Genomic DNA, 25,751 nt, shown 5'->3' with positions numbered 1-25,751 from the left:
AAGAATTATGAAGTTTTGGAGAATAAAAATCTCCTTGTTTGGATCTAGCTGTCGACGTAATTACTTGTAACGTTTGCAAAAGTAGTTTTTCTTTCATTACCCTCACGGGCACAGTTAAATTAAAGATGTTAACGAATTGTTGACTATCCTGGTGGCGTAATAGCCCAATCAACAGAGACAAAAAAGTGTCGAATAACGGGAATGTTTCGTGTACAAACTTTTGTACATGAGTAGGAGGGAAAGCCGCGAACAACATCTTAGAAAACCTGACTGGTGAAGGGTGAGGACGGCGTGGAGGTGCATTTGAATGTCACTATTGTACGTTTATCATGAATAACACGAAATCCGTGGCCAGCCTGTCTCTGTCCCGCAGTGCAAGTGACAAGGAGTTGGTAACGGTAGGGTATTGGGGCTCCAGGTGTAATTTTGGTATCAAATTGATAAACAAATTAATTGACTTGATCAATTATTTATCCCCACCATCTCCCCCCAACCTCTCGGATGACGTCATGTGTTTTCCCAAGATGGAACGTGTGCACACCCTCCCCCCCCACCGTATCCCTCCCTCTCCCCCAACGTCCACCTACCTTATTGGTGGGAATTCGAATTTTGGCGGAAATTTCGAATTTTGGTGGAATTTCTTCGTCCCAGGACTATGTGGACCTCCCACCCCAGCCGGGAACTGGCGGTAAATTAAAAATGGCGGCGCCCTTTCAGGGTTTCGAACCCAGGTCCTTCAGGACAGGAAACCCAAGTGCAATCCCTGACACATGGAAACAGTCCAGTTGCAGGAGAGGAAGTTTGTTTATTTTGGTTAGGACACTGAAGTGAAGATCGGTCTTAATTACGTAATCAGTCATGAAGATCGGTCCTAATTACACAATTACATGCATTGCGCTAACAAGGAGTGCTTAAAATCGCAATACAGTTCAAAAATTTCCTTCTAGGAAAAAATAATCACAATATCTACATCTACATCTACATACAAACTCCTCAATCCACCATACGGTGCGTGGCGGACGGTACCCCGTACCACAACTAGCATCTTCTCTCCCTGTTCCAGTCCCAAACAGAACGAGAGAAAAATGACTCCCTATATGCCTCTGTACGAGCCCTAATCTCTCTTATCTTATCTTTGTGGTCTTTCTGCGAAATATAAGTTGGCGGCAGTAAAATTGTACTGCAGTCAGCCTCAAACGCTGGTTCTCTAAATTTCTTCAGTAGCGATTCACGAAAAGAACGCCTCCTTTCCTCCAGAGAGTCCCACCCGAGTTCCTGAAGCATTTCCGTAAGACTCGCGTGATGATCAAACCTACCAGTAACAAATCTAGCAGCCCGCCTCTGAATTGATTCTATATCCTCCGTCAATCCGACCTGATAGGGATCCCAAACGCTCGAACAGTAAAGAATAGGTCGTATTAGTGTTTTATAAGCGGTCGCCTTTACAGATGAACCACATCTTCCCAAAATTCTACCAATGAACCGAAGACGACTATCCGCCTTCCCCACAACTGCCATTACATGCTTGTCCCACTTCATATTGCTCTACAATGTTACGCCCAAATATTTAATCGACGTGACTGTGTCAAGCGCTACACTACTAATGGAGTATTCAAACATTACGGGATTCTTTTTCCTATTCCTCTGCATTAATTTACATTTATCTATATTTAGAGTTAGCTGCCATTCCTTACACCAATCACAAATCCTGTCCAAGTCATCTTGTATCCTCCTACAGTCACTCAACTACGACACCTTCCCGTGCACCACAGCATCATCAGCAAACAGCCGCAAATTGCTATCCACCCTATCCAGAAGATCATTTATGTAGATAGAAAACAACAGCGGACCTACCACACTTCCCTGGGGCACTCCATATGATACCCTCACCTCCGATGAACACTCACCATCGAGGACAACGTACTGGGTTCTATTACTTAAAAAGTCTTCGAGCCAGTCGCGTATTTGGGAACCAATCCCATATGCTCGTACCTTAGTTAGGAGTCTGCAGTGGGGCACCGAGTCAAACGCTTTCCGGAAGTCAAGGAATATGGCGTCCGTCTGATACCCTTCATCCATGGTTCGCAAAATATCATGTAAAAAAAGGACGAGTTGCGTTTCGCAGGAGCGATGCTTTCTAAAGCAACTTCTCTGTCTCAAGGAAATTCATTATATTCGAACTGAGAATATGTTCGAGACTCCTGCAACAAACCGATGTTAAGGATATTGGTCTGTAATTTTGAGGATCCGTCCTTCTACCCTTCTTATATACAAGCACCACCTGCGCTTTTTTCCAGTCGCTCGGTACTTTACGTTGGGCAAGAGACTCGCGATAAATGGAAGCCAAGTAAGGAGCCAATGCAGTAGAGTACTCTCTGTAAAACCGAATTGGAATCCCATCAGGACCTGGCGATTTATTTATATTCAACCCATTCAGCTGCTTCACAACCCCAGGGATGTCTATCACTATGTCCTCCATACGGGAATCTGTACGAGACTCAAACGGCGGTATGTTTGTACGATCCTGCTGCGTGAAAGATTTCACAAATGCTAAATTTAAAATTTCAGCTTTCGTTTTGCTGTCTTTTGTTGCCAGGCCAGACTGATCAGTCAGTGACTGGATGGAAGCCTTCGACCCGCTTAGCGATTTTACGTAAGACCAGAATTTCCTTGGGTTTTCAGCAAGATCTTTTGCTAAGGCATGACGGTGGTAGTGGTTGTTTGCTTCGCGCATCGCTCTTTTTACAGCAGCACGAATCTCTACTAACTTTTGCCTGTTCTCATTCTCCCGATTTTTCTTGTACCGCGAGTGCAACTGTCTTTGCATTCTCCGAATTGCGCTGTTAAACCACGGTGGGTCTTTTCCGCCCGTAACACACTTTTTCGGCACATACTTTTCCAATGCGTGATTTACGATGTGTTTAAAATTTGCTCATAATTCTTCCACGTCCATCGTACCGGAAGTAAATGAAGTCGATTCATTTACTAAGTGGTACGCTAACAACTGCTTATCTGCTCTTTCTAGTAAAAATACTCTCCTATCATTCTTGACCGATTTTTTAACTTTTGTAACCATAGTCGTAATGACAACATCATGATCACTAATCCCCGTGTCAACACTGACACCGTCGATGAGGTCTGGTCTGTTCGTGGCTACCAGATCTAAAATATTTCCATTACGCGTTGGCTGTCGATTTAGCTGCTCAAGACAGTTTTCGGATAATGTGTTCAAAAGTACTTCACACGACGGCTTGTCTGTACCACCTGTAATGAATCCATAGACATCCCAATCTATACTAGGTAGGTTGAAGTCGCCTCCGACTAATATAGCATGAATCGGGGGGTACTTCTGCGATACAGAGTGTAGATTCCCTTTGAGTGATTCTTGAACTGTCACGGTGGAACCTGGTGGCCGGTAAAAACACCCAACAATTAACTTTATTTCTCCTAGCCCTGTTAAACGGGCCCAGATAACTTCACAATCACACTCTACTTCGACCTCAGTAGACACAGTATTTTCAGTATTTTTGTCAACTGCAATGAAGACACCACCTCCTACAATACCATTCGAAATCAGTGGCAGACGTACTCAAACTCTACCCTTCACCTACATACTGTCGGTAAAAAGCCTTGACTGGAAGGTACTATCTTTATTTTTGGCGAGGGTTATGTTCAACTGACGAGATGCTGCTGATGGACAGAGAGAAGCTTAATGAGTGTATTACCTCTAAGCATACAGCCATGGACGTCAGAGTTCGCTACAGACGCCTCCTGCTGTATTGCTCGACAGTCACCTGCAACCCAGGTGTTTGAAATTCAGGAAGGCCGCCAATACATGCTGCCATAACTGATGGAAAATGCTCCACTGATCTAATTACACATAGAAATTGTCATGAAAAAAAAACAGTGTTCGTAAACGATGGATCATAATGCAACACTCGTAGTGGGGATAGGGAAAAATCATTGTAATAACAAACTGCCACAAAACCTTCATGAGGGAGAGGTTGTAGCTGAACGTGCATTCTCGCTGATAGGCGATCACGAGCTAACCAACTTTGAACCAGCTTTACCCTCCATCCCTCTACCACCACTCATCCATCCCAGTCCTCACCGTAGGTAGAGGAAGAGGCCTGTTCTACCTTGTCACTGATGGTCCACAAAGAAATCCTTCTGGTGGCACTGGTGTACTGCCTCCAGTCTGCTGAAGTCAATGACAGATAGACAAACGAGAAGAACAATCTGCAATCTGTTAAATATCATTCTCGGGAAGACTGGACCCCCTGGAACAACAAAGAAATTCCAGAGAACTCTACACATTGACTTTTCAACAGAATCTTTGGCCAACTGCGGTCACAGCAATCTCCCGCGAATATGGTGAAGACTCTTCAGTACAATGAGTCCCTGACGAGCACCTCGCCGGGTGGTCAGAGCTATCGATGCCGACAAAAGCTATAATATGCAATAGGCCACGACTTTGATATCCCTCGGAACAAAGCGACATAAATACGACTGTCCTGACCACAGATTGCTTGTCTAAAAGGGCAGCTGCTGCGTCCTATGGAACATGCGTCCATCCCTCCAGTGGCTACACCCGCAAGTGCACGCCAATCTGCAAGGCTGTAATAGTTGTATTTAACGTCAATACACCTCCTATAAGTGAGCATCTATTTAAAAAAAGAAAACAAAAACGTGACGATAATAAATGTCCTCATTCCACAAAAGTAAAAATGGTTCAAATGGCTCTGAGCACTATGCGACTTAACTTCTGAGGTCATCAGTCGCCTAGAACTTAGAACTAATTAAACCTAACTAACCTAAGGACATCACACACATCCATGCCCGAGGCAGGATTCGAACCTTCGACCGTAGCGCTGGCTCGGCTCCAGACTGTGGCACCCAGAACCGCACGGCCACTCCGGCCGGCCCACAACAGTAGACACAGTGCATTTACTTTTAGTTTTATTAACAAAATCGGTATTTTACGTTCGACTTCTGGATACAATAGGCATTTCTCTCTCTCTTTCTCTCAGCCCCCCGCCCCCCACCTCTGGGTTTTTGCGACATCCACCGAAAGGAGAAAGAACTACAGCACCACCGCCGGTTACAGATGACCCAACTACACAGGTCGGGCTACACACTCCCTGCACATGTCACCCTGCGTAAAATCAAAAAATACTTCCACTATTTTGCTGTGAAAACTACCGATCACTTCAGAACGTTCATGTTATTTCTAAACCTTCACTGGACTAAAGAAAAACAGATAATTAGAAGCAAAAATCTATGTTAAGTGAGTTATTTCAGCTTGATGCACAAATTACATGGTTTCAGAGCCTCCCTTGTATTCAAATCAGTGTCTGTAAATAAACTGTCATACACATGTACATTACAAACACTTCAGACATGTCAAATAACATTAGAAAATATAGCCTTTCACACTATTTGCTCACAAGTTAGAAAAAGAAAGTCATTTTACGTTCGACAACAATACGCTATAATACAAGAGAACATTGCTGTTTTAACGCTATGGTAGGTATCGTTTTACCAATGCAATGCTATATCACCCCTAGCGTTTACGAAACAAATTCTGAGAGCCTGTCTTGTAATAGAACCTCCTATTAGATTTTACTGCGTCTCTCTCTTGTGATACATGGAAAATAAATGCTGTCTGTGTGCTTACATTTGACATTTTTACTCCATAGCTCCCCTCTATCGACCTGCCTGTAAAGTTTCTGTTATCAGCAGACAATCATTCGAAATAGCTGTAGATTCTTGCGTTCTAGTTTTGTTAGCAATTTGATCATGACAGCCTGTTTATACAATCTACACACATGTCGGGAAAAACACTATAATTTCCAGGTTCCATAACGAGCTATAATTCACATGGTGTCTACTTTATAATTAGAGGTTATGAAGTATGAAATACCACAAGACTTGGGGTATGACCTACTTTTAAGCACGCAATCATGATGATAATAATAAAAGCAGTCGTGATTCCAAGAGAATAAATACAGCCGTTTTCTATTAGCTTTATGAGCAAAATTGGTGTTGTTTTGAGAGAACTGTCTGCATCCAAACTTCAACCAGTTATACTATTCCTTTTCATAAAATTATAAACAGCCGACCAGTTGCAATGGATAAAGAAAATCTTTACCTAGGTTTCGACAAATATAAATTTGTCTTCTTCGGAAGGTAGCAATTTTACATTAGTCTTTAGTAAAATTCTACTAATGTAAAATTGCTACCTTCTGAAGAAGACAAATTTATATCTGTCGAAACCTAGGTAAAGAATTTATTTATCCATTGCAACTGGTCGGCTGTTTATAATTTTATTACGTGAAACCGTTGCTGTTGTGCAGCTACGTTTAAAATATTTAAGTTACTATTCCTTTTAATACAACCTCCTATAAGATTTTACTGCATCTCTCTCTTCCAATATGTCGAAAAAAAACAAATACCATCTGCGTGTTGACATCAAGAGGACTGCGTATACGAGGGTTGGAACTTTAATAGTGGCAACTATTTATTTACAGCTCGTACAAAACAGATACGTGTTTTTAAGCTTTACTGACGTTCAAAGTAGTCACCAGCATTGTCCGTAACCCTGTGCCAGCGATGTGCAAGTCGTAGGATACTCTTAGCAGTGCCAGTTGTGTTGACAGTTCTAGTGGTGATGTCTATCTCCCGACGAATTTGTAGCATTTCTGAAGCGAATGGCGTGAAGTGTTTCCTTCAGTTTAGAAATCGAGTTGAACTCACGAGGGCTTAAGTCAAGGGAGTGCAGTAGGTGGTATAGCGCTTAGCAGCCACATCAGTCAAATAAATCAGTAACAGCCTGCACTGTACGTGCTTGGGCACTGTCCTGCAAAATTATGGTCAGGTCCTTCAGAAAGTGTCATCACTTCTGTCTGTATGCTGTTCATTTTTGGAACACAACCTACGATCAGTTTAGAGACAGAAGTGATGACACATTCTGCAGGACCTGACCATCATTTTGCAGAACAATTCTCAAGCACTTACAGTGGTAGCTGTTACTGATTTGTTTGACTGATGGCGCTGCTAAGTGCTATACCACCTACTGCACTCCCTTGACTTAAGCCCTCGTGAGTTCAACTCGATTTCTAAACTGAAGGAAACACTTCACGCCATTCGCTTCAGAACTGCTACAAATTCGTCGGGCGATAGACATCACCACTAGAACTGTCAACACAACTGGCACTGCTAAGAGTATCCTACGACTTGCACATCGCTGGCACAGGGTTACGAACAATGCTGGTGACTACTTTGAACGTCAGTAAAACTTCAAAACACGTATCTGTTTTGTACGAGCTGTAAATAAATAGTTGGCTCAAAATGGTTCAAATGGCTCTGAGCACTATGGGACTCAACTTCTGAAGTCATTAGTCCCCTAGAACGTAGAACTAGTTAAACCTAACCTAAGACTGCAGCGCCTAGAACCGCACGGCCACTTCGGCCGGCAATAAATACACTCCTGGAAATGGAAAAAAGAACACATTGACACCGGTGTGTCAGACCCACCATACTTGCTCCGGACACTGCGAGAGGGCTGTACAAGAAATGATCACACGCACGGCACAGCGGACACACCAGGAACCGCGGTGTTGGCCGTCGAATGGCGCTAGCTGCGCAGCATTTGTGCACCGCCGCCGTCAGTGTCAGCCAGTTTGCCGTGGCATACGGAGCTCCATCGCAGTCTTTAACACTGGTAGCATGCCGCGACAGCGTGGACGTGAACCGTATGTGCAGTTGACGGACTTTGAGCGAGGGCGTATAGTGGGCATGCGGGAGGCCGGGTGGACGTACCGCCGAATTGCTCAACACGTGGGGCGTGAGGTCTCCACAGTACATCGATGTTGTCGCCAGTGGTCGGCGGAAGGTGCACGTGCCCGTCGACCTGGGACCGGACCGCAGCGACGCACGGATGCACGCCAAGACCGTAGGATCCTACGCAGTGCCGTAGGGGACCGCACCGCCACTTCCCAGCAAATTAGGGACACTGTTGCTCCTGGGGTATCGGCGAGGACCATTCGCAACCGTCTCCATGAAGCTGGGCTACGGTCCCGCACACCGTTAGGCCGTCTTCCGCTCACGCCCCAACATCGTGCAGCCCGCCTCCAGTGGTGTCGCGACAGGCGTGAATAGAGGGACGAATGGAGACGTGTCGTCTTCAGCGATGAGAGTCGCTTCTGCCTTGGTGCCAGTAATGGTCGTATGCGTGTTTGGCGCCGTGCAGGTGAGCGCCACAATCAGGACTGCATACGACCGAGGCACACAGGGCCAACACCCGCCATCATGGTGTGGGGAGCGATCTCCTACACTGGCCGTACACCACTGGTGATCGTCGGGGGGACACTGAATAGTGCACGGTACATCCAAACCGTCATCGAACCCACCGTTCTACCATTCCTAGACCGGCAAGGGAACTTGCTGTTCCAACAGGACAATGCACGTCCGCATGTATCCCGTGCCACCCAACGTGCTCTAGAAGGTGTAAGTCAACTACCCTGGCCAGCAAGATCTCCGGATCTGTCCCCCATTGAGCATGTTTGGGACTGGATGAAGCGTCGTCTCACGCGGTCTGCACGTCCAGCACGAACGCTGGTCCAACTGAGGTGCCAGGTGGAAATGGCATGGCAAGCCGTTCCACAGGACTACATCCAGCATCTCTACGATCGTCTCCATGGGAGAATAGCAGCCTGCATTGCTGCGAAAGGTGGATATACACTGTACTAGTGCCGACATTGTGCATGCTCTGTTGCCTGTGTCTATGTGCCTGTGGTTCTGTCAGTGTGATCATGTGATGTATCTGATGTGTCAATAAAGTTTCCCCTTCCTGGGACAATGAATTCACGGTGTTCTTATTTCAATTTCCAGGAGTGTAGTTGCCACTATTAAAGTTCCAACCCTCGTACGCTGGAGCAGGTGGCCAGTGGTTGAAGTCGCTTGTACAGACCTGTGTAAAGTTTTGTCAACTGTGCAGGAGAGACACGTCCAACAGACTATCAACCACAAGAGAATGTTCCTGTATTGTTCTTTCCTAAGCAGTTTAATACACTGTTTTCCAGGCATTGTATGGAAAATTTGGGAATTTGTAGAAAGATCTTATGGGACCAAACTGCTGAGGTCAAACACACCCATGCCCGAGGGAGGACTCGAACCTTAGACGGGGGGCGGGGGGGGGGAGGGGGAGGAAGCCACGCGGGAACCCCTGCAGGACGCCTCAAACACGGCGCTACCACGCGTGTCTGGGTGTCTCGCAGTGTATGACTACAGCTTTGGACACCGCCATACATTTCGTTTTTCTACCATGACTTCGAGGTCTGTGTCAGGTGCTAAACTGACATTAACATGTTTCGATGTAATGGCTCTCATAGAAAGCTGAACATCACGTAGTGTAAACTATGCAGCTCCCACTACACACAGGATGCTAGAAATAAAACGCAGAGGCTATGTTTATCATTGACAAAAATGTGGAAGACATCACAACATACGGAAACCAGAAGAGTTTGCACCACTGTATAGTGTTTCCAAACAGCTATCTGAAGGTGTACAGTTAACCTCATCTTCCACAGTGACAGGGTAACAGATGCGTCCGTGTTCCATTTCGAAAAGCATTGTTTCCTCATTTTGCAGTCATGCACATGATTATTGTTCCAGTGTTGAACATCACATGAAGCTGCTGTTCACAACATGTGTGAAATAGAAATGAAAAGGAGGTGAAGAAAAAATGTGGAGGGCATCACAGCAGATGGAAGTATGATGAGTCTGCAGCATTGAGGAATGCTTCCAAACAACTGTACGGAGGTGATGACCTATACACCTACTCCCATGCTCTACAGTGACAAGTAACAGATATCCAGTGCTGTAACAAAGCTCTCTCCATTTCAACCATGATGTGTCAGTCAGTCGTTACGTGATAATCAACAGGGTACCAGTGGACAGATGGGATGAGAAAGACATCGTTGATATGGGACGATATACTGTAATATGCACCATAGTTAACAGAGCGCTCATTTTTAGCATTTTTACCAGTTGTTCCATAATTTCAACATGAGCCAATGACACAACAGAATGCTTCCCAATTGCTGTTCAAATGGTTCAAATGGCTCTGAGCACTATGGGACTCAACTGCTGTGGTCATAAGTCCCCTAGAACTTAGAACTACTTAAACCTAACTAACCTAAAGACATCACACACATCCATGCCCGAGGCAGGATACGAACCTGCGACCGTAGCGGTCGCGCGGTTCCAGACTGGAGCGCCTAGAACCGCTCGGCCACTCCGGCCGGCCCCAATTTCTGTATCATCGCTAAATGACCCCTCCACTACTTTGCAAATACCATACGTTGGACTGCAAATGCAGATAGATAACAGTCCAGTATGTCCACTTGGTCGTATACACCAAAGTACGAGGGCAGTTCAATAAGTAATGCAACACATTTTTTTTCTGAAACAGGGGTTGTTTTATTCAGCATTGAAATACACCAGGTTATTTCCCAATCTTTTAGCTACACAACACTATTTTTCAACGTAATCTCCATTCAATGCTACGGCCTTACGCCACCTTGAAATGAGGGCCTGTATGCCTGCACGGTACCATTCCACTGGTCGATGTCGGAGCCAACGTCGTACTGCATCAATAACTTCTTCGTCATCCGCATAGTGCCTCCCACGGATTGCGTCCTTCATTGGGCCAAACATATGGAAATCCGACGGTGCGAGATCGGGGCTGTAGGGTGCATGAGGAAGAACAGTCCACTGAAGTTTTGTGAGCTCCTCTCGGGTGCGAAGACTTGTGTGAGGTCTTGCGTTGTCATGAAGAAGGAGAAGTTCGTTCAGATTTTTGTGCCCACGAACACGCTGAAGTCGTTTCTTCAATTTCTGAAGAGTAGCACAATACACTTCAGAGTTGATCGTTTGACCATGGGGAAGGACATCGAACAGAATAACCCCTCCAGCGTCCCAGAAGACTGTAACCATGACTTTACCGGCTGAGGATATGGCTTTCAACTTTTCCTTGGTAGGGGAGTGGGTGTGGCGCCACTCCATTGATTGCCGTTTTGTTTCAGGTTCGAAGTGATGAACCCATGTTTCATCGCCTGTAACAATCTTTGACAAGAAATTGTCACCCTCAGCCACATGACGAGCAAGCAATTCCGCACAGATGGTTCTCCTTTGCTCTTTATGGTGTTCGGTAAGACAACGAGGGACACAGCGGGAACAACCCTTAGAATATCCCAACTGGTGAACAATTGTGACAGCACTACCAACAGAGATGTCAAGTTGAGCACTGAGTTGTTTGATGGTGATCCGTCGATAATCTCGAACGAGTGTGTTCGCACTCTCCGCCATTGCAGGAGTCACAGCTGTGCACGGCCGGCCCGCACGCGGGAGATCAGACAGTCTTGCTTGACCTTGCGGCGATGATGACACACGCTTTGCCCAACGACTCACCGTGCTTTTGTCCACTGCCAGATCACCGTAGACATTCTGCAAGCGCCTATGAATATCTGAGATGCCCTGGTTTTCCGCCAAAAGAAACTCGATCACTGCCCGTTGTTTGCAACGCACATCCGTTACAGACGTCATTTTAACAGCTCCGTACAGCGCTGCCACCTGTCGGAAGTCAATGAAACTATACGAGACGAAGCGGGAATGTTTGAAAATATTCCACAAGAAATTTCCGGTTTTTTCAACCAAAATTGGCCGAGAAAAAAAAATGTGTTGCATTACTTATTGAACTGCCCTCGTATACCAGACAGTATCCTATACTGATGCAGTTAGGTTATCTACACATTTCCAGCACATCGATTTTAGTACAGAATTTACGATTACGACTGGCCACCTTTTCCTGTGTGGATGGGCATCACACGGTATTTTCACGTTCGTAGGACAAAGTCGGAGATTAACAGATCCCCCCACATTGCCCTTGACCAATACTCTCTCCGACACTGCCGGCAATTTAATCTAAAACTGACCAGAAGGATCTTGTGAAGGAACAGAGCGAGCTTTGTCCATAACGGCTGTTCAGCGAAGACTGTTCCATACCAATCTAACCCACGGCACCCATTCAAGTGCACAAGATCTTCCAGATGTGAACATGTGAAGGAGGGTAGCACCCCTTATCGGTTTACAGTAGACATGACAGTGTTGTGCTGATAACAGATAGTTAAGAAGAAACATGTGTTTAAACATGATGAAAATCCACATGCATGGAGTTTGAACCATTTCACATAACTCAGCTATGCTACCAGTTCTGAAGTATTAGTCCACTGCCTGAAGTCAGTACCAGGAAGGTACCTGCATGCAAGAAATGATGGTAGAGCATAAACACACAGTCCCAGGGCTACACTTTTCTGCACCTAAAAATCTGTATTGTTGAAACCATATGGTTTCTGAATTATTAGTCATGCAGAATGCAACGCTCTTAATACTCTAATGCAGGATATATTTGTCCAACATCAGTCATACAACCACCCAGCAAGTTTCCTACCCCAATCACTGCGGTTACAAACTTTAAAATGATAAAACTACTTCCTTCTGCACTATTATGGTGTCCTGGGAAGGCATTAGCATTGTATGTCCGCCACTCGAGCCGCTTATAAACCAACTAGAACAAAGTCGTTAGACTGCTGTCCTACCTCTTAAGGAATTAATGGATTTTATACGTCTTTTTTTTAGTCCGAAATGTATGTACTCTCAATCACACTTCCGAACCTCAGTGCTTATTATTAGTAGTAGTGGCGGTACTGATACTTTTTCCCACAAGTATATGCTCTTATTGCTTACCAGATGAGCTTCACTACTTCCACGCTTTATTTACATCATCCAACTCTCATACGTCCCCAAAATCCTGTAGGAGATCTACAAACTATGGATTTTTGGTACGTTTTTACCCTAGTAATAAGTTATTCCTTAGTTGACAGTGTGTCTATTATACTTAGTGTCCTGGAATGTGAGAATTCTCTTCTCTGTACCTACAGAGTGTGCACCTCCAGTAACGTAATTAATGGATGAACAGTTAGCAAGTTATGCATTCAAACTGCAAATGTCCGCTGCTGATAGCTCTACGCATATACATATAGAGACTATGCATGCATATTACCAATTGCGAGATCTCCATTTGAGCAATGCCACAGACTCTTATAGTTTCCATATATTGCAATGTCTACCACATTTTTGTCAATGAGAAGCATTTCCTCTGTATTTTATTTCTACCTTGCTGTGTGTCGTACGAGCTGCATAGTTTACACCACATGGTGTTCAGCTTTCTGTGGGAGCCAATGAGTCGAAATGTGTTAATGTTGTTAAAATGTGTTAATGTTGGTTTAGCATCTGACACAGACCTCGAAGTCATGGTAGAAAAACAAAATGTATGGCGGTGTACAAAGCTGTAGTCATACACTGACTCGATGTGTTACAGCTGAAAAAAAAACAATGTATCAGACTGCTTACGAAAGAACAATATAGGAACTCTCTCTTATGATTGAAAGTCCGCTGCGTATGATCTTCCCCCGGTACAGTCGACAAAACTTTACACAGGTCTGTGTAAGCGACTTCAACCATTGGTCAACCATTCCAATGGAGCGATAAGTGTATATGGAATATGCTCGATGTCAACATGCAGGTGGTAGTTGTTCTTTTTTTTCGATATACCAGAAGAGGGAGATGTGGTAAAATCTTATAGGGGGTTGTGTTACAAGAAGTGGTAGATACAGATAGTTCTTTCAAAACTACACCAATTTTGCTTGTAAAACTAGTAAATCATCTGTATCTTTTCTCATGGAATCATGCCCTGACAGGTTCTGTGTACTTGGTTCTGAAATTCCTGCATATACAGATGCAGGAATCTCAGAACCAGGTGCACAGAGCGTCTCAGAGCATCAAGAAGCAATAACTCATACTCATCATTCACAGATCACCTGATAGCACAGAATCACCAAGCAACAAACATTGGAACTGACTTAAAGATTCTTAAAACTAGTAACATCCCACACCAAAAATTGACAATAGAAGAAAACTATCACATCCAAAACTTAATAGCCTAAGGAAAGAAAGTACTAAATGAATACACATCACTGGAATAAAACCCTCTTCGTCACAGTCGAAGATCTATATACGTAACACCCATAAAAAAAACTTGACATGCTCAGGCACCAGAAATAAATTTCCCTCTCTCCCATACTGCACAACATTCACTCTACATGCCTTTCCTCAACAACCTCTCTCTCTCTCTCCCACCCTCCCTCCCTCCCTCCGAGACCCAAACACATGCACACATGAACTCACACACACACACACACACACAAACAAAGAAAAAAAAACATAGACGCCAACAACATCTCAAATCTGCTCGCCTCACTTAGACAAACATACCACGATACGAATGAATCATACACAGGTACAACAACATGGGCAAAATACTATGCGCGTTCGAAAAATCGCAGAAAAAGTCTGTGAAACGACGGAATCGCTAGAAACCAGCGTCTCACCGCACCCCAAACAAAGGACACATATACCTCAACATTAAAGCTGCAAGTAACAAACAAAATGACACGATACACACTCATTTTCGTTCGGAAGTGCACAATAAACATAAATAAAAATTAGTTTTTGCTACTTGCAAATGACGCATTGTCGATTGTGTAGCACACTCACAGCTACAGACATAAAAATTCAATAGCTCCATGTAAGGTAAGTAAACTAATGCAAACATCCAATCTTTTTACAAATGATCTATAAAACCAGAACCTTACATTTTTGTAATAAACTTCATATAATGCAGTAGCCCAGTAATCTCAACTGTGAACTGTAAACAAACCATGTATAATATTTGACAACAATCACTTCATTCATGAATGTAAATATTTTGTACGAAATGTTTTCTCCAAACGTTAATATGTAATAACAATTTTACAGGTAGCAAAGAAAAAAATGCTCAAATCTGTCTCGATAAAACAAAATTCCAAAGGTGTCTTGCGTAAGGCGAAATTCCTCACCCAGTTTCCTTAGCAGGCACGAAACGAGAAGAACTGAAACACCTCAAGATGCTTATAAAACATAACATCACTTAACTGAGGTTAAGCATGAAAGTAATACCGTTTAAGATATAACGATCAAAACATCAACTCTGTATTACGTGAACATAATATACATAAGACCGTCCGTTTGTATCCCAGTATTTAAATAATTAATTAGTTAAAGAACTAGTGTTGATTTGTTCCGTTTGAAATTAAACAAGCAAGAAAAACTAATTTTTATTTTCGTTTATTGTGCACTTACGAACGAAAATGAGTGTGTATCGTGTCATTTTGCGTAAGTGACACATGGTCAATACAGAGACACAAAGTTATGTTTTTGAATATTCATACAGTTTAACGGAAATTCTATGACGTGTTGTCATATTTTAATTTGAAATTATTTGATTGGTTTTGGAGTTGTACCATTTAATATGAAATCCTAACAATAGAAGAAATAATAGCGACGTTTTAGCATTTCACTGAAACCAGCACGTTTCTTCCTCGCAAAATTATGTAAGCGAACATTTCATCCACTATTTGTAGGCTTATTATCATTACTACGGATCGCTCGTAGATGTATGTGCTTTGGTTTTTTGTCCATAGAAGCTTCTCTTGTGTCGGAAATAGAATAAACTGTTGCTTTAGTTTTTTTTTTTTTTCGTTCCATTCTTTTTGGTTCCGAGGAAATCGTTCCTGCCCCTAGTACTTGCCACACACCGATATTTATTTTTATTTTCTTTTTGTGGTTGGTGTTTTGAAAAACATAGTCTTGCTATTTATTTATTCTTTTTTTTTGTATTTCGCATTCGCATTTACGAGACATTACCGTAGTTATAACGTTATATAAGACGTTATGCTTCATGGTTCACAAATCTAGCTATAGATATCATTTGTTGTTGTTGTGGTCTTTAGTCCAGAGACTGGTTAGACGCTGCTCTCCATGCTACTCTATCCCGTGCAAGCTTCTTCATCTTCCAGTAACTACTGCAACCTACATCCTTCTGAATCTGCTTACTGTATTTATCTCTTGGTCTCCCTCTACGGTTTTTCACGCTGCCCTCCAATACTAAAGATCACTTACGGTACGAGTATTCCATACCATACCACTGGGATTACATTGTTTGATAATTTGTACTAATACTCATATGTTTCAGCTTAAGGCTTCAATACGAAGCATTATTGACGTAACTTGCTGTTTCGTCACAATAGTATCAGTACGAAACATCTGCCACTCTTGTTTCTTCGTTATCACGGATTATTGATACTTATTGTTCTTCCTTGTTGAAGGTAAAGAATGCACACCTGGCTCGTCATATCTACACAGATGCAACATCTGCACATGCGGGAAAAAGCCGAACGATGAGGAATCGACGTGCAGCAACAACTTCTGCCGTGGTGACGTTCCTGCATACCCAGAGGTAAATATCGTAGTTGCGTTACAAGAATACACCTGTGATATCAGAACTACGTCCACCTTTTCTAGGATCTTATCCCCCCTACCTTCCGTAAGGCAAGGAAGAAGGATGCAAAATCCAAAGAAACAACGAGAATTACTGCTTACCGCGTTGCATACAGAGCCGATTGCAGTGTTGCAAAACATGTGACAATAGGTCAAATAACAGTCGTCGTTATAGTCATGTGTTTGGTGTTTGGTCCGACGCAGTTCATCATCCTCATGTACCCAGTAAAAGCGTCTTCATCTCCGTATAACTACCGCTGCCTACATCATTTTGAACCTACTTGTAATATACAGGCCTTGATGACGTATCACAATATCCCTCCCCCCCCCCCCCTCCTCCCCGCCTCTACATTTCCCGTTACTACCAACTCGACAATTCTTTCACGACCCACCAGCTGTCCAATCAAGCTATCCCTTCTCTTACAATGGGAGGCCACGACGTTTGGAATACGGATTTATTACAAACTTCGTACACTCGAAGCACTGCATGGGGACAACAAAATGTGTAACCAGTAGCGCGTTCTTCGCAAGTGCTATGGAGAAAATCGCAAGATAATTTCGGTCGTCAAATATGTACCTGTGCGTGGCCGTTATTATCACAAAGCGGCGGCCGTTATTAACAGGAAGCGGCGGCAGCTGAGTGACTGCCGGCACGGTAGCTCAGCGTGTTTGGTCAGAGGGTTAGCTGCGCTCTGTAATAAAATAACTGTATTAATCGATCAACAACGAACTTAAACGGATGTCTTACGACGTCCGCCCCGAGCAGATGCAACGAATAAAAGCGAAAAAAAAAGAAAACAAAGTGGTTAGCGTCTAAGCCCCGTCATCGTAGGTAGTTGGTCTCTGGATCGAGTCACGTTCGTTGCCTTTTTTTTTTTTTTTACAACACAGTAATATTCTTTACTATTCATGTTACAATTGTTATAACGGGAAAATTACATGTAATCAGATGAACTTTTATTCAATTTACAATGTTCTTTGGCCGTCTAGAAATTTTTATTATCACAAATAATTTAATATTCATAACTACCTACCAGTAAACGACCAAGTGCATAAGTAGTAGTAGTATGGTATTCTGCCTTATGGCAGGTCTTGTCATGGGTTAAGCCTCTTCCACTTTTGTCTGTCCATAGCCAGTTTTTTCATTTCTGAATATTTGTCCAGCGTTTGATATCTTCTTCTTCCTCTTCCCCTTTTTCCCTCCACCATTCCTTCTATTCCTTCTTTCAATAAACAGTCCCTCCTCAAACAATGTCCAATCCAGTGCTGTTTTCTCTTTCTGATAACTTTCAGTATGTTTCTTTCTTCTCCAACCCTTCTTAATACTACTTCATTCCGTACTTGGTCTTCCCATTTCACTTTTTCCAGTCTTCTCATATCCACATCTCTAGTGCCTCCAATCTTCTTTCATCTTCCTTCCTCAATGTCCAGGTCTCCGTACCATATAAACCATATACACGCATAAAGTGATACTGAAAATGTTTGCTTGTCCGTAATTTGAGAAATCCCTTATACCTGGAAGGAGCCAGAAACTACTTGTTACCTGCAAGTTTTGACTGCCACAGACATCTTTCAAAAAAGTTCAACTAATCGTCGCTTTCAACATTACGACTACAAGCTGCAGGATGGTATTTTTCGTAAAAACATGGAAAACATAAAGTTAAACGGCACTAGCTGCATTGAATAAATGCTATGTTTCCTCATACGCAAGGTCTTTTGAGGTTTTCCATGAAAAAACAAACCTCGCTAACATTTTTAAAAATCTCTCTTTCATCCGATAATTTGGAAGCAAACCATGCATAAGACAGCATTTCCTTAAATATCGGTGCTGATAATTGGTCATGTATTATCGAGTGTATTTTAATAGCGTCTTCATGAGAAGCCATTTCTCGTTGTCTTTCGATTAAATAAGAAAAATTTTGAAGACGCTTAATAAAATGTTTAACTTGCCTGTAGAAATAAACATCGCACGGTAGGCAAATTGGCGTGCATTTTGGAGATACGACTTTAATCGTACTTGTTCCAAGTTCTTCATCACCGGTGAAAATTTTGACTCTGACCACCCCCCACCCCCCCCCCCCCCCTCCCAAGAATCTAGAATCTATTATTAATAAGAATTTTTCTTTCTACACGTAGGGAAGCATGACGCTAGATAAAAATGAACAATATAATTGTGTGGTAAGTTTCCCGGATTTCGAACTCGTTACGACGACGTTCGGAAGATCTTTCATTAATTTTTCAACAGTATTCTGAACCTTTGGTCCAAAGTTCCCCGTGGCTTCTCGCAAACAAAGATACACGTGTGGCAATAATTCGCCATACAATGTTATCGCATATTGTGCCGTGTACGAGTGCGTCACCTTATTCATGTCACTTCTTCTGACAAACACGGTCTTCGAATTCTTTCAGCGAGACTTCTGTTGCATGTGGAATGGTACTGGCAACCTGTCTGGTCTGTATTGATAACAATTTTTTTTTCGAAATTGCGGATGACTGCCCTCGTCTGCAATTGAAACTTTCTCGCGACTTCCAGCGTTTCTTCTGCAGACACAAAAAAATGGTTCAAATGGCTCTGAGCACTATGGGACTCAACTGCTGAGGTCATTAGTCCCCTTGAACTTAGAACTAGTTAAACCTAACTAACCTAAGGACATCACAAACATCCATGCCCGAGGCAGATTCGAACCTGCGACCGTAGCGGTCTTGCGGTTCCAGACTGCAGCGCCTTTAACCGCACGGCCACTTCGGCCGGCTGCAGACACACATTCCCTCAAACTCACATACTGCGTAATCTTCCTCTGCCGAATCCTGTGCCTTTGTTTGAATATTTTTATCCGTGAAAGCGATACTTTGAAGATGAATTTCTCCGATATGACTTGGTCTGCAGCAGCCAGAGCCCACTGCTGTAGGTTTCTGGTTGTTACCTGAAAAGTAAAATCAAAATTTCATTTTATTAATATGATTATTTCTTCGAATGAGGTTGTTGAAGATATAGAAAATTAGATGTAGAGCGATAAAAATGTACACTTACTTGCAGATAATTTTGGCGAGACTCCACGAAACGGTCATAGGTCCACGAATCAATTACCGAATATTTATCGATCGTCGATCCTCCAGATTTCATGTTTTCTTCGTCTCTTCAATTCGTCTTTTCTTCTCAAACTTCTAGACCCTTTTATCTGGAGAGTTCGAAGACTCCATTTGGGGTGTTCTTTCGCCAGTTTAACAGCTTTTATTTTGGTCGCCAACGGAACATAATCGCCTTTTGACAACTTTTCTGCTGGCTCATAATTTTCATCGTCGGACGAATTTTCTTCGACTTCACGGAATTGATCTTCTTTGTCTACTTCATCAAAATTAATAGGGTCCTCGTCAATTATGAGTATTTTTTCTCCTAACATTTGCATGGTAGCCCGATACTATTCTACTCCAATCACCATTGCATCGGTAGAAATCGTTGCTAATGCTGCTGTATCAATGATGTCCGCTTCTTGAAGAAGACTCTCACAATATACGAACGCATCTTTCAAACGACGTTTCGCAACTGCACCATGGATTGAATACTCATGACATTCCTCGTCCACAGTTCTCGACGAACCGGGTGCCACTTCCATTTTTCTAGTCACGATGTAGTGTTTTATATTTCACAAACAATTCGCACGTACGTTATTTCTTCCTGCTACATAAGCAACGTCTCACCGTTGTGCGAGTTAACCGTCGAATTATCCCCATTCTACCCGGTTCGAGTCTGGCCAATACCGACTCAAAGGAAGGCCTCGGCGCTTGTTCGTGACGTCACGTCAGCTAGGCACGGCGAACGCCAGGTCTGTTGCAGGCATACTCATAATGGTGGTGCCTCCCTCTCTGACACAGGAAAATGTGAAACTATTGGCGGTAGTTGACCAACACACATTGTTCTGAGAGATTTCTGCAATCAATTAATTGTGCAATTCATTACACTTCTTAACAAATAGTGTAGTCCTGAACTTAAATTTCCACCTGTTTTAAGGATTGACATAACAAAAACTACTTCATGGTCCAGCAGCAACAGAATTCGTGCTTCTTTACCTTATTTGTAAATCTGAGGAAGTTACGTTTGTACTGGGTTGCTTTTACAAGAAACTGTGAACATATTGCTGCTCTTCTTTAGGTATCTTGCTTGACTATGGGGTGAGGAGCACTGAATGTTAATGAAATATCTTGCGATTATACACGTTGGGGGAGGGGGTGGGGGACAGAAGAAGAGGCAAAAGAGAGATACTTGTTTTATCAAATAAAATTTTCTTATCTTACAAAGTTTCTCCTTTCAGTTGCAAAAGGGGAATATTTATTTTTTCTAATGTGCATGTTTAAAAAAGTTTAAGCTCAGCAGTATTTTCGATGTATGGAGCTATTTTGTTTCCAGTTTAGAATTCCTTTCGTTGGAAACGACTGTAATCTAATGACTGGCAACAGTTGGACATTTACACATGTAAATTAGTTCACATTTCCAGTGACGATGTCAAACGAAAATAAATAAATAATAAAAAAAAGAAACGAGTTAATTGTAAAGGGGTTGGGGTAAGTTTCGATAACAAAATGGATCAAGTAAATATAGTTACTTGAATGTAAAATTTCCGAAGCTTGCAATGGGGCAAAGCATCTTCTCATATTGATCTACGTTTGTTTCGACAGGATTCAGTAATACAGAATTATGATCTTCATTTGTAGCTCTACTATAGTAAGAAAATCTTTCATCTAAATAAAACTACAGAATCCAAAACAGTACAAAACATTTTGTCCAAAAGAAGACATTTATAGTGATAACCACGCTCAGGCGTTTCTGCCTGCAACAGACCTGGCGTTCGCCGTGCCTAGCTGACGTGATGTCACCAACAAGCGCCGAGGCCTTCCTTTGAGTCGGTGTTGGCCTGGCCCTCCCCTCGTTGGTCGTTTACTAGTCGGTAGTTATGATTATTATATTATTTGTGATAATAAAACTTTGTAGACTGCCAAATAACATTGTAAATTTAATAGAAGTTCATCTGTTTACACGTATTTTTCCCGCTATGTCAACTGTAAATAGTAAAGAATAGGACTGTGTTGAAAAAAAAAGTGACGCCCAGGACTCGATCCAGGGACCGACGACCTACGATTGTGGGGGCTTGGGCGATAACCAACTTCTTCTTTTTTTTCCCTCGTTATTGATCGCTGTGTTTGGTCGTTGCGGACGTCGCAAGACATCCTGTTCAAGTTCGGTGGTTGATCCTTCCACGCAGTTTTTTCTTACAGAGGCCAACCGGCTCTCTGACCGAACACGCTGAGCTACCGTGCCGACGTACTCAGCCGCCGCCGCATCGTGTTACTAACGGCCGCCGCTTTGTGATAATAACGGCCACGTACAGGTACATATTTGACGACCGAAATTATCTTGCGATTTTCTCAATAATGCTTGAGAAGTCGCGCTACTGCCTACACATTTTGTTGTCCTCATGGAGTACTACGAGTGTACGAACTTTGCAGTAAATCTGCGTTCCAAACGTCCGGTGGCCCCCCTTGTTAGTCAAGTTCTCTCACAGAGATTTTTCCTCCCCGAATCTCTTGATTGGTTGCACGTTAACACTTCGGACTGTAGTCTTCAGCATTCATCTCTAGTACAATAAGGAGCGTTATGGTGATGGAGAATATGTTTTTAAGCTGATCAGTGTTAGTTCCGACTGCCAGCTACCGCGCAGTGCTGGGTCTGTTGTCATTACTTGCCAGCAACTGGAAACTTCCTCCCAGTGCTTCACTTCGCTCTCGTCCATTGTTACATATTTTACTGTTACTGTTTCGACATCCCTCACCGTTGAAATCGAACTCCTACATTCGTAAGATCGAAGCACGAGATCTCAATTTCCTTTGACCAACAAGATAGTTGCAGAACGAGACGGCAGCTTTGAATGAGTGGGAACTATTAAGTAACCCAGACGGCAGCGATTCTTTCGTTCAAGTTGATGAAAACAGATCCGTGAATAATCTGCACTTTCTCCAATATGGCCTCGATCATCTTCGAGCAGCTGGGTCACCAATTCTAACGCGATTCCCATTTCTTCATTCTCATGAGAATATGTTTGGCCACTTTGGATACATTAGTGCCACCTAACCACTGTGTCATATAATGGTGCATCATTGCCGAACATCTGGGACAACTCAGCATGGAATGTTGCAGCATTATTCCCATTCAAATACACAAAATTATTTTTCCACGATACTCCATTTTTAGGAATCTGTACCTAAATCGCTAAAAACGGAATCCTTATCAGGTCAATTTGTCGTCCGTCTTTCTGTCTGGCTGACGGTTGAGAATTTTTTTCTCAGGAAGGCGTAGACGTACTAAGTTGAAATTTATGTCTCATACTAAAGTCTATAGTCCCTCCTAATATAAAAAGTTTAAGCTGCTACGTCAATACAATACAAAAATGGAGCCACTTCAGTCATAAATGTTGATACTCGAAAATGCATTTACCGTTGACCTAGAATCACGAAGTTTAGCAAGAAGCGTGGTTTTTACTGTATACGTAAAGGGAACAAATCATAAAACTGTTAATTTGTTACTATATCACACGAAAAAAAAAGGATTTTTTGTCATAGCAAATGCAAAATTACACAAAAAATTTAAACTTAAAACATAAAATTAACAAATTGTCAAACGTTTTGGAATTACCGGGACCGATATCTTGCAAGTATCGATATCGATAACCAGCAAAAATTGTCGAAACTCTCCATCCCAGCGATGGATGTACTATCTGTAGCGTGAGATAGCAGGAAAGGCACATACTTTGATGGGTGATAGTATATCTGAACAAGACCTTTCTGATGGATTGTGTCCTGTTCCAAATGGTTTCCAAGATATGACATATTTATAGTGCATTATTATTTATTTTCTGTCTATTCAGACATTGTCACTGTTTACGAGATAGTACAGCAGTGTAGAGGAGGATAAGACGAAAATCTGAATGCATGACACTTGTGGTCTATCAAGCCAGAAAACTCCCTCGCATTGGCCTACAAAAACTGTTTAGTTGCAGAGTATGTGCGCCGAGCGATATTTTCAGTATTGTTCCTCTCTTTTCGAGCTAAGTATTAGTCCGAGAGAAAAACAGAAATAAGATTTTTTTATAGGAAATTTATGTACTGGGGCACTTTTTCGTTGGTTTTCACGTTGTTCTGGAAAAATGAACGAGTGATATTAAATGTGTTTTATTTCGGAAACCATTCGGAAAAGAGTATTTGTTCATATAAAGCTATTGTTCAGAATCACTAATCGTATCACTTGTCAAAGCATGTATCTTCACTCCTGACCTCCCCTGCATATACATAATTAAGTTTGTACTCAATCCTCAAACCGCGGTTCCCACTTACACATGGCCAATTTTATAAGTGGAACCAAGTTTAGTCGCATGTCCAAGGTGCCAAGTATCTTTTTCTTGATAACTGAGCGTAAAATTTCTTCCATCGCGCCATCAAGAGAGGATGAAGACGGATGAACTTGAATGTGGTTCGAACAAAAATTTTAATGTGGGGAACTGGGATGATTGGTTTGCAGTTTTGTACGCCTTTTTTGATACAGCTTTATCGTTTTGATAGAAAATTTTAGGGTACCTTGAAGTTAATAACGTACTGTCGTATTGCTTTTTCTTTTCCTGCTCCCAGAACGATTTTCTGAGAAGAATACGGCCCTTGCGGGCGAGGTGTGTATATTAGACACATGTTTCTTTATTTCAGGTTGCATTACACGTTGCTAATAAGTCACAGGGACGCTTTGGGTATGTCTATAGAACAGTAAAGAATATCGAACGATTTAGAAGTCTTTTTCACTGTTCCGAATAATGTTATTTTTTTCTGAGGACTCTTTCTGTAATCAACACCTCTATTTCCCCCAGCATCTGCAATATCCCACAGTTGGAAATATCCGTACCCAGCATCTTCAATACCCTACAGTTGGAAATATCTGATATTGGTTTGAGGATATGAAGATGAAATAACACCTCATTTTCGTCCTTAACAGTCACTAAAAAGTTTTTATAATCATCTCTAGCCATTTCGGTAGGTACAGCAGAAACAATTATGTAATCGTTGGCCTCCTGCAAATCTTCTCAAAGAAGTGGGAAACTTGCTTAGTGAGTAAAGGTATAAGGTGTATCCAAATTAAAAGGAGACTTCAGATATATGCAAAGAAGTTTTAATAACGATAATATAATTACAGTTCACATGGAAGCTATACATACCTGCCACATACAATGATGCGTCAATCACAGCATGTAGGAAGTAAGTGGATGGCTTCGTTGTAGACATTCCTGGGATGTTCAAGGATCCAGTTTCCCACGGTATGCAGTAGTTTCTTGCTGTACGTGAAACCCTGGCATTTCAAGGATTATTTTAAGGAGCCGAAAATATGAGGGTCAAATGGGGAGATATCGGGGCTGTAAAGAGAATATTCCAGAACCCCCATCGAAATCTTTTAAGGAGCTCGAGGGTTATTAGCGTTGTACTGAAGAAGCACTATCCAATCCGAGAGCTTGCCCCTGCGCTTGTACTTGATGGCCTGTTTGAGCATCAGCAACGTGTTTCAATACTTCTGATCGTTTACTGTTGCGACCAGTGGTGGCCAGTCGACGAGTAGAGGTCGTTCTCTGTCGCAACAGAAAGTGATCATCACTTTCCTGACCTTCGGGGCAGAGTGGGCTTTTTTTGGACGAGGTGAGGCGAGATGCTCATCCATTTAGAGGCAGGGTCGAAGTGGGCAAGCCACGTTTCACGTTTCATCACATGTCACAACCAGAGCAATGATATCCATTCCTTGTTCCCTGTATCTCAATAGAAGGGTGAGGCGAACACCCATTCTTGCCGTCTTTGGATTCTCTGAAAGATGCGTGGGCACCAATGTACTCAAACTTTACTGTAACCAATATTCTCGTGGATTATATGATGCTCAATTCACTTTAAGAAATTGATGCTGAAATATCGATAAGTCTACACTTCAACAGCAATCCGACGATTCGTCCGTGTGAGCTCATTTACGATCGAAATCGTGGCAGTGGTGGTGACAACGAGCGCCTGGCCAGAGCGCGGCATGTCCTCGATGTCTACTTGTCCCGCCCCATAACGTCTACATCACCGGAATATTGTGCACCGTGTGTGCGAGCTACTGCTCTTCTTATGCCTCTTTCATCCTGCGATAAATTTGTGAAGTATGCTCCTCTACTGTGCGAAAAAACTGGATAATCGCTCTT

At 42.6% G+C, this 25,751-nt stretch overlaps 1 protein-coding gene across 1 annotated transcript in view; it reads left to right on the top strand.

Moving 5' to 3' along the window:
• LOC126101245 (odorant receptor Or2-like) overlaps window positions 1–25,751 on the top strand; it is a 249,127-nt gene that overhangs the window by 74,593 nt on the left and 148,783 nt on the right. The window contains exon 4 of the mRNA XM_049911932.1: window positions 16,326–16,456. Coding sequence (XP_049767889.1) covers window positions 16,326–16,456 — 131 coding nt within the window. The remainder of the gene's footprint in view (window positions 1–16,325; window positions 16,457–25,751) is intronic.

Source organism: Schistocerca cancellata, chromosome 9, assembly GCF_023864275.1.
Source record: "Schistocerca cancellata isolate TAMUIC-IGC-003103 chromosome 9, iqSchCanc2.1, whole genome shotgun sequence".
Classification (NCBI taxonomy): Eukaryota; Metazoa; Arthropoda; class Insecta; order Orthoptera; family Acrididae; genus Schistocerca; species Schistocerca cancellata.
Note: the sequence above shows the minus strand (reverse complement) of the source record. Positions and strands in the feature narration are given on the sequence as shown.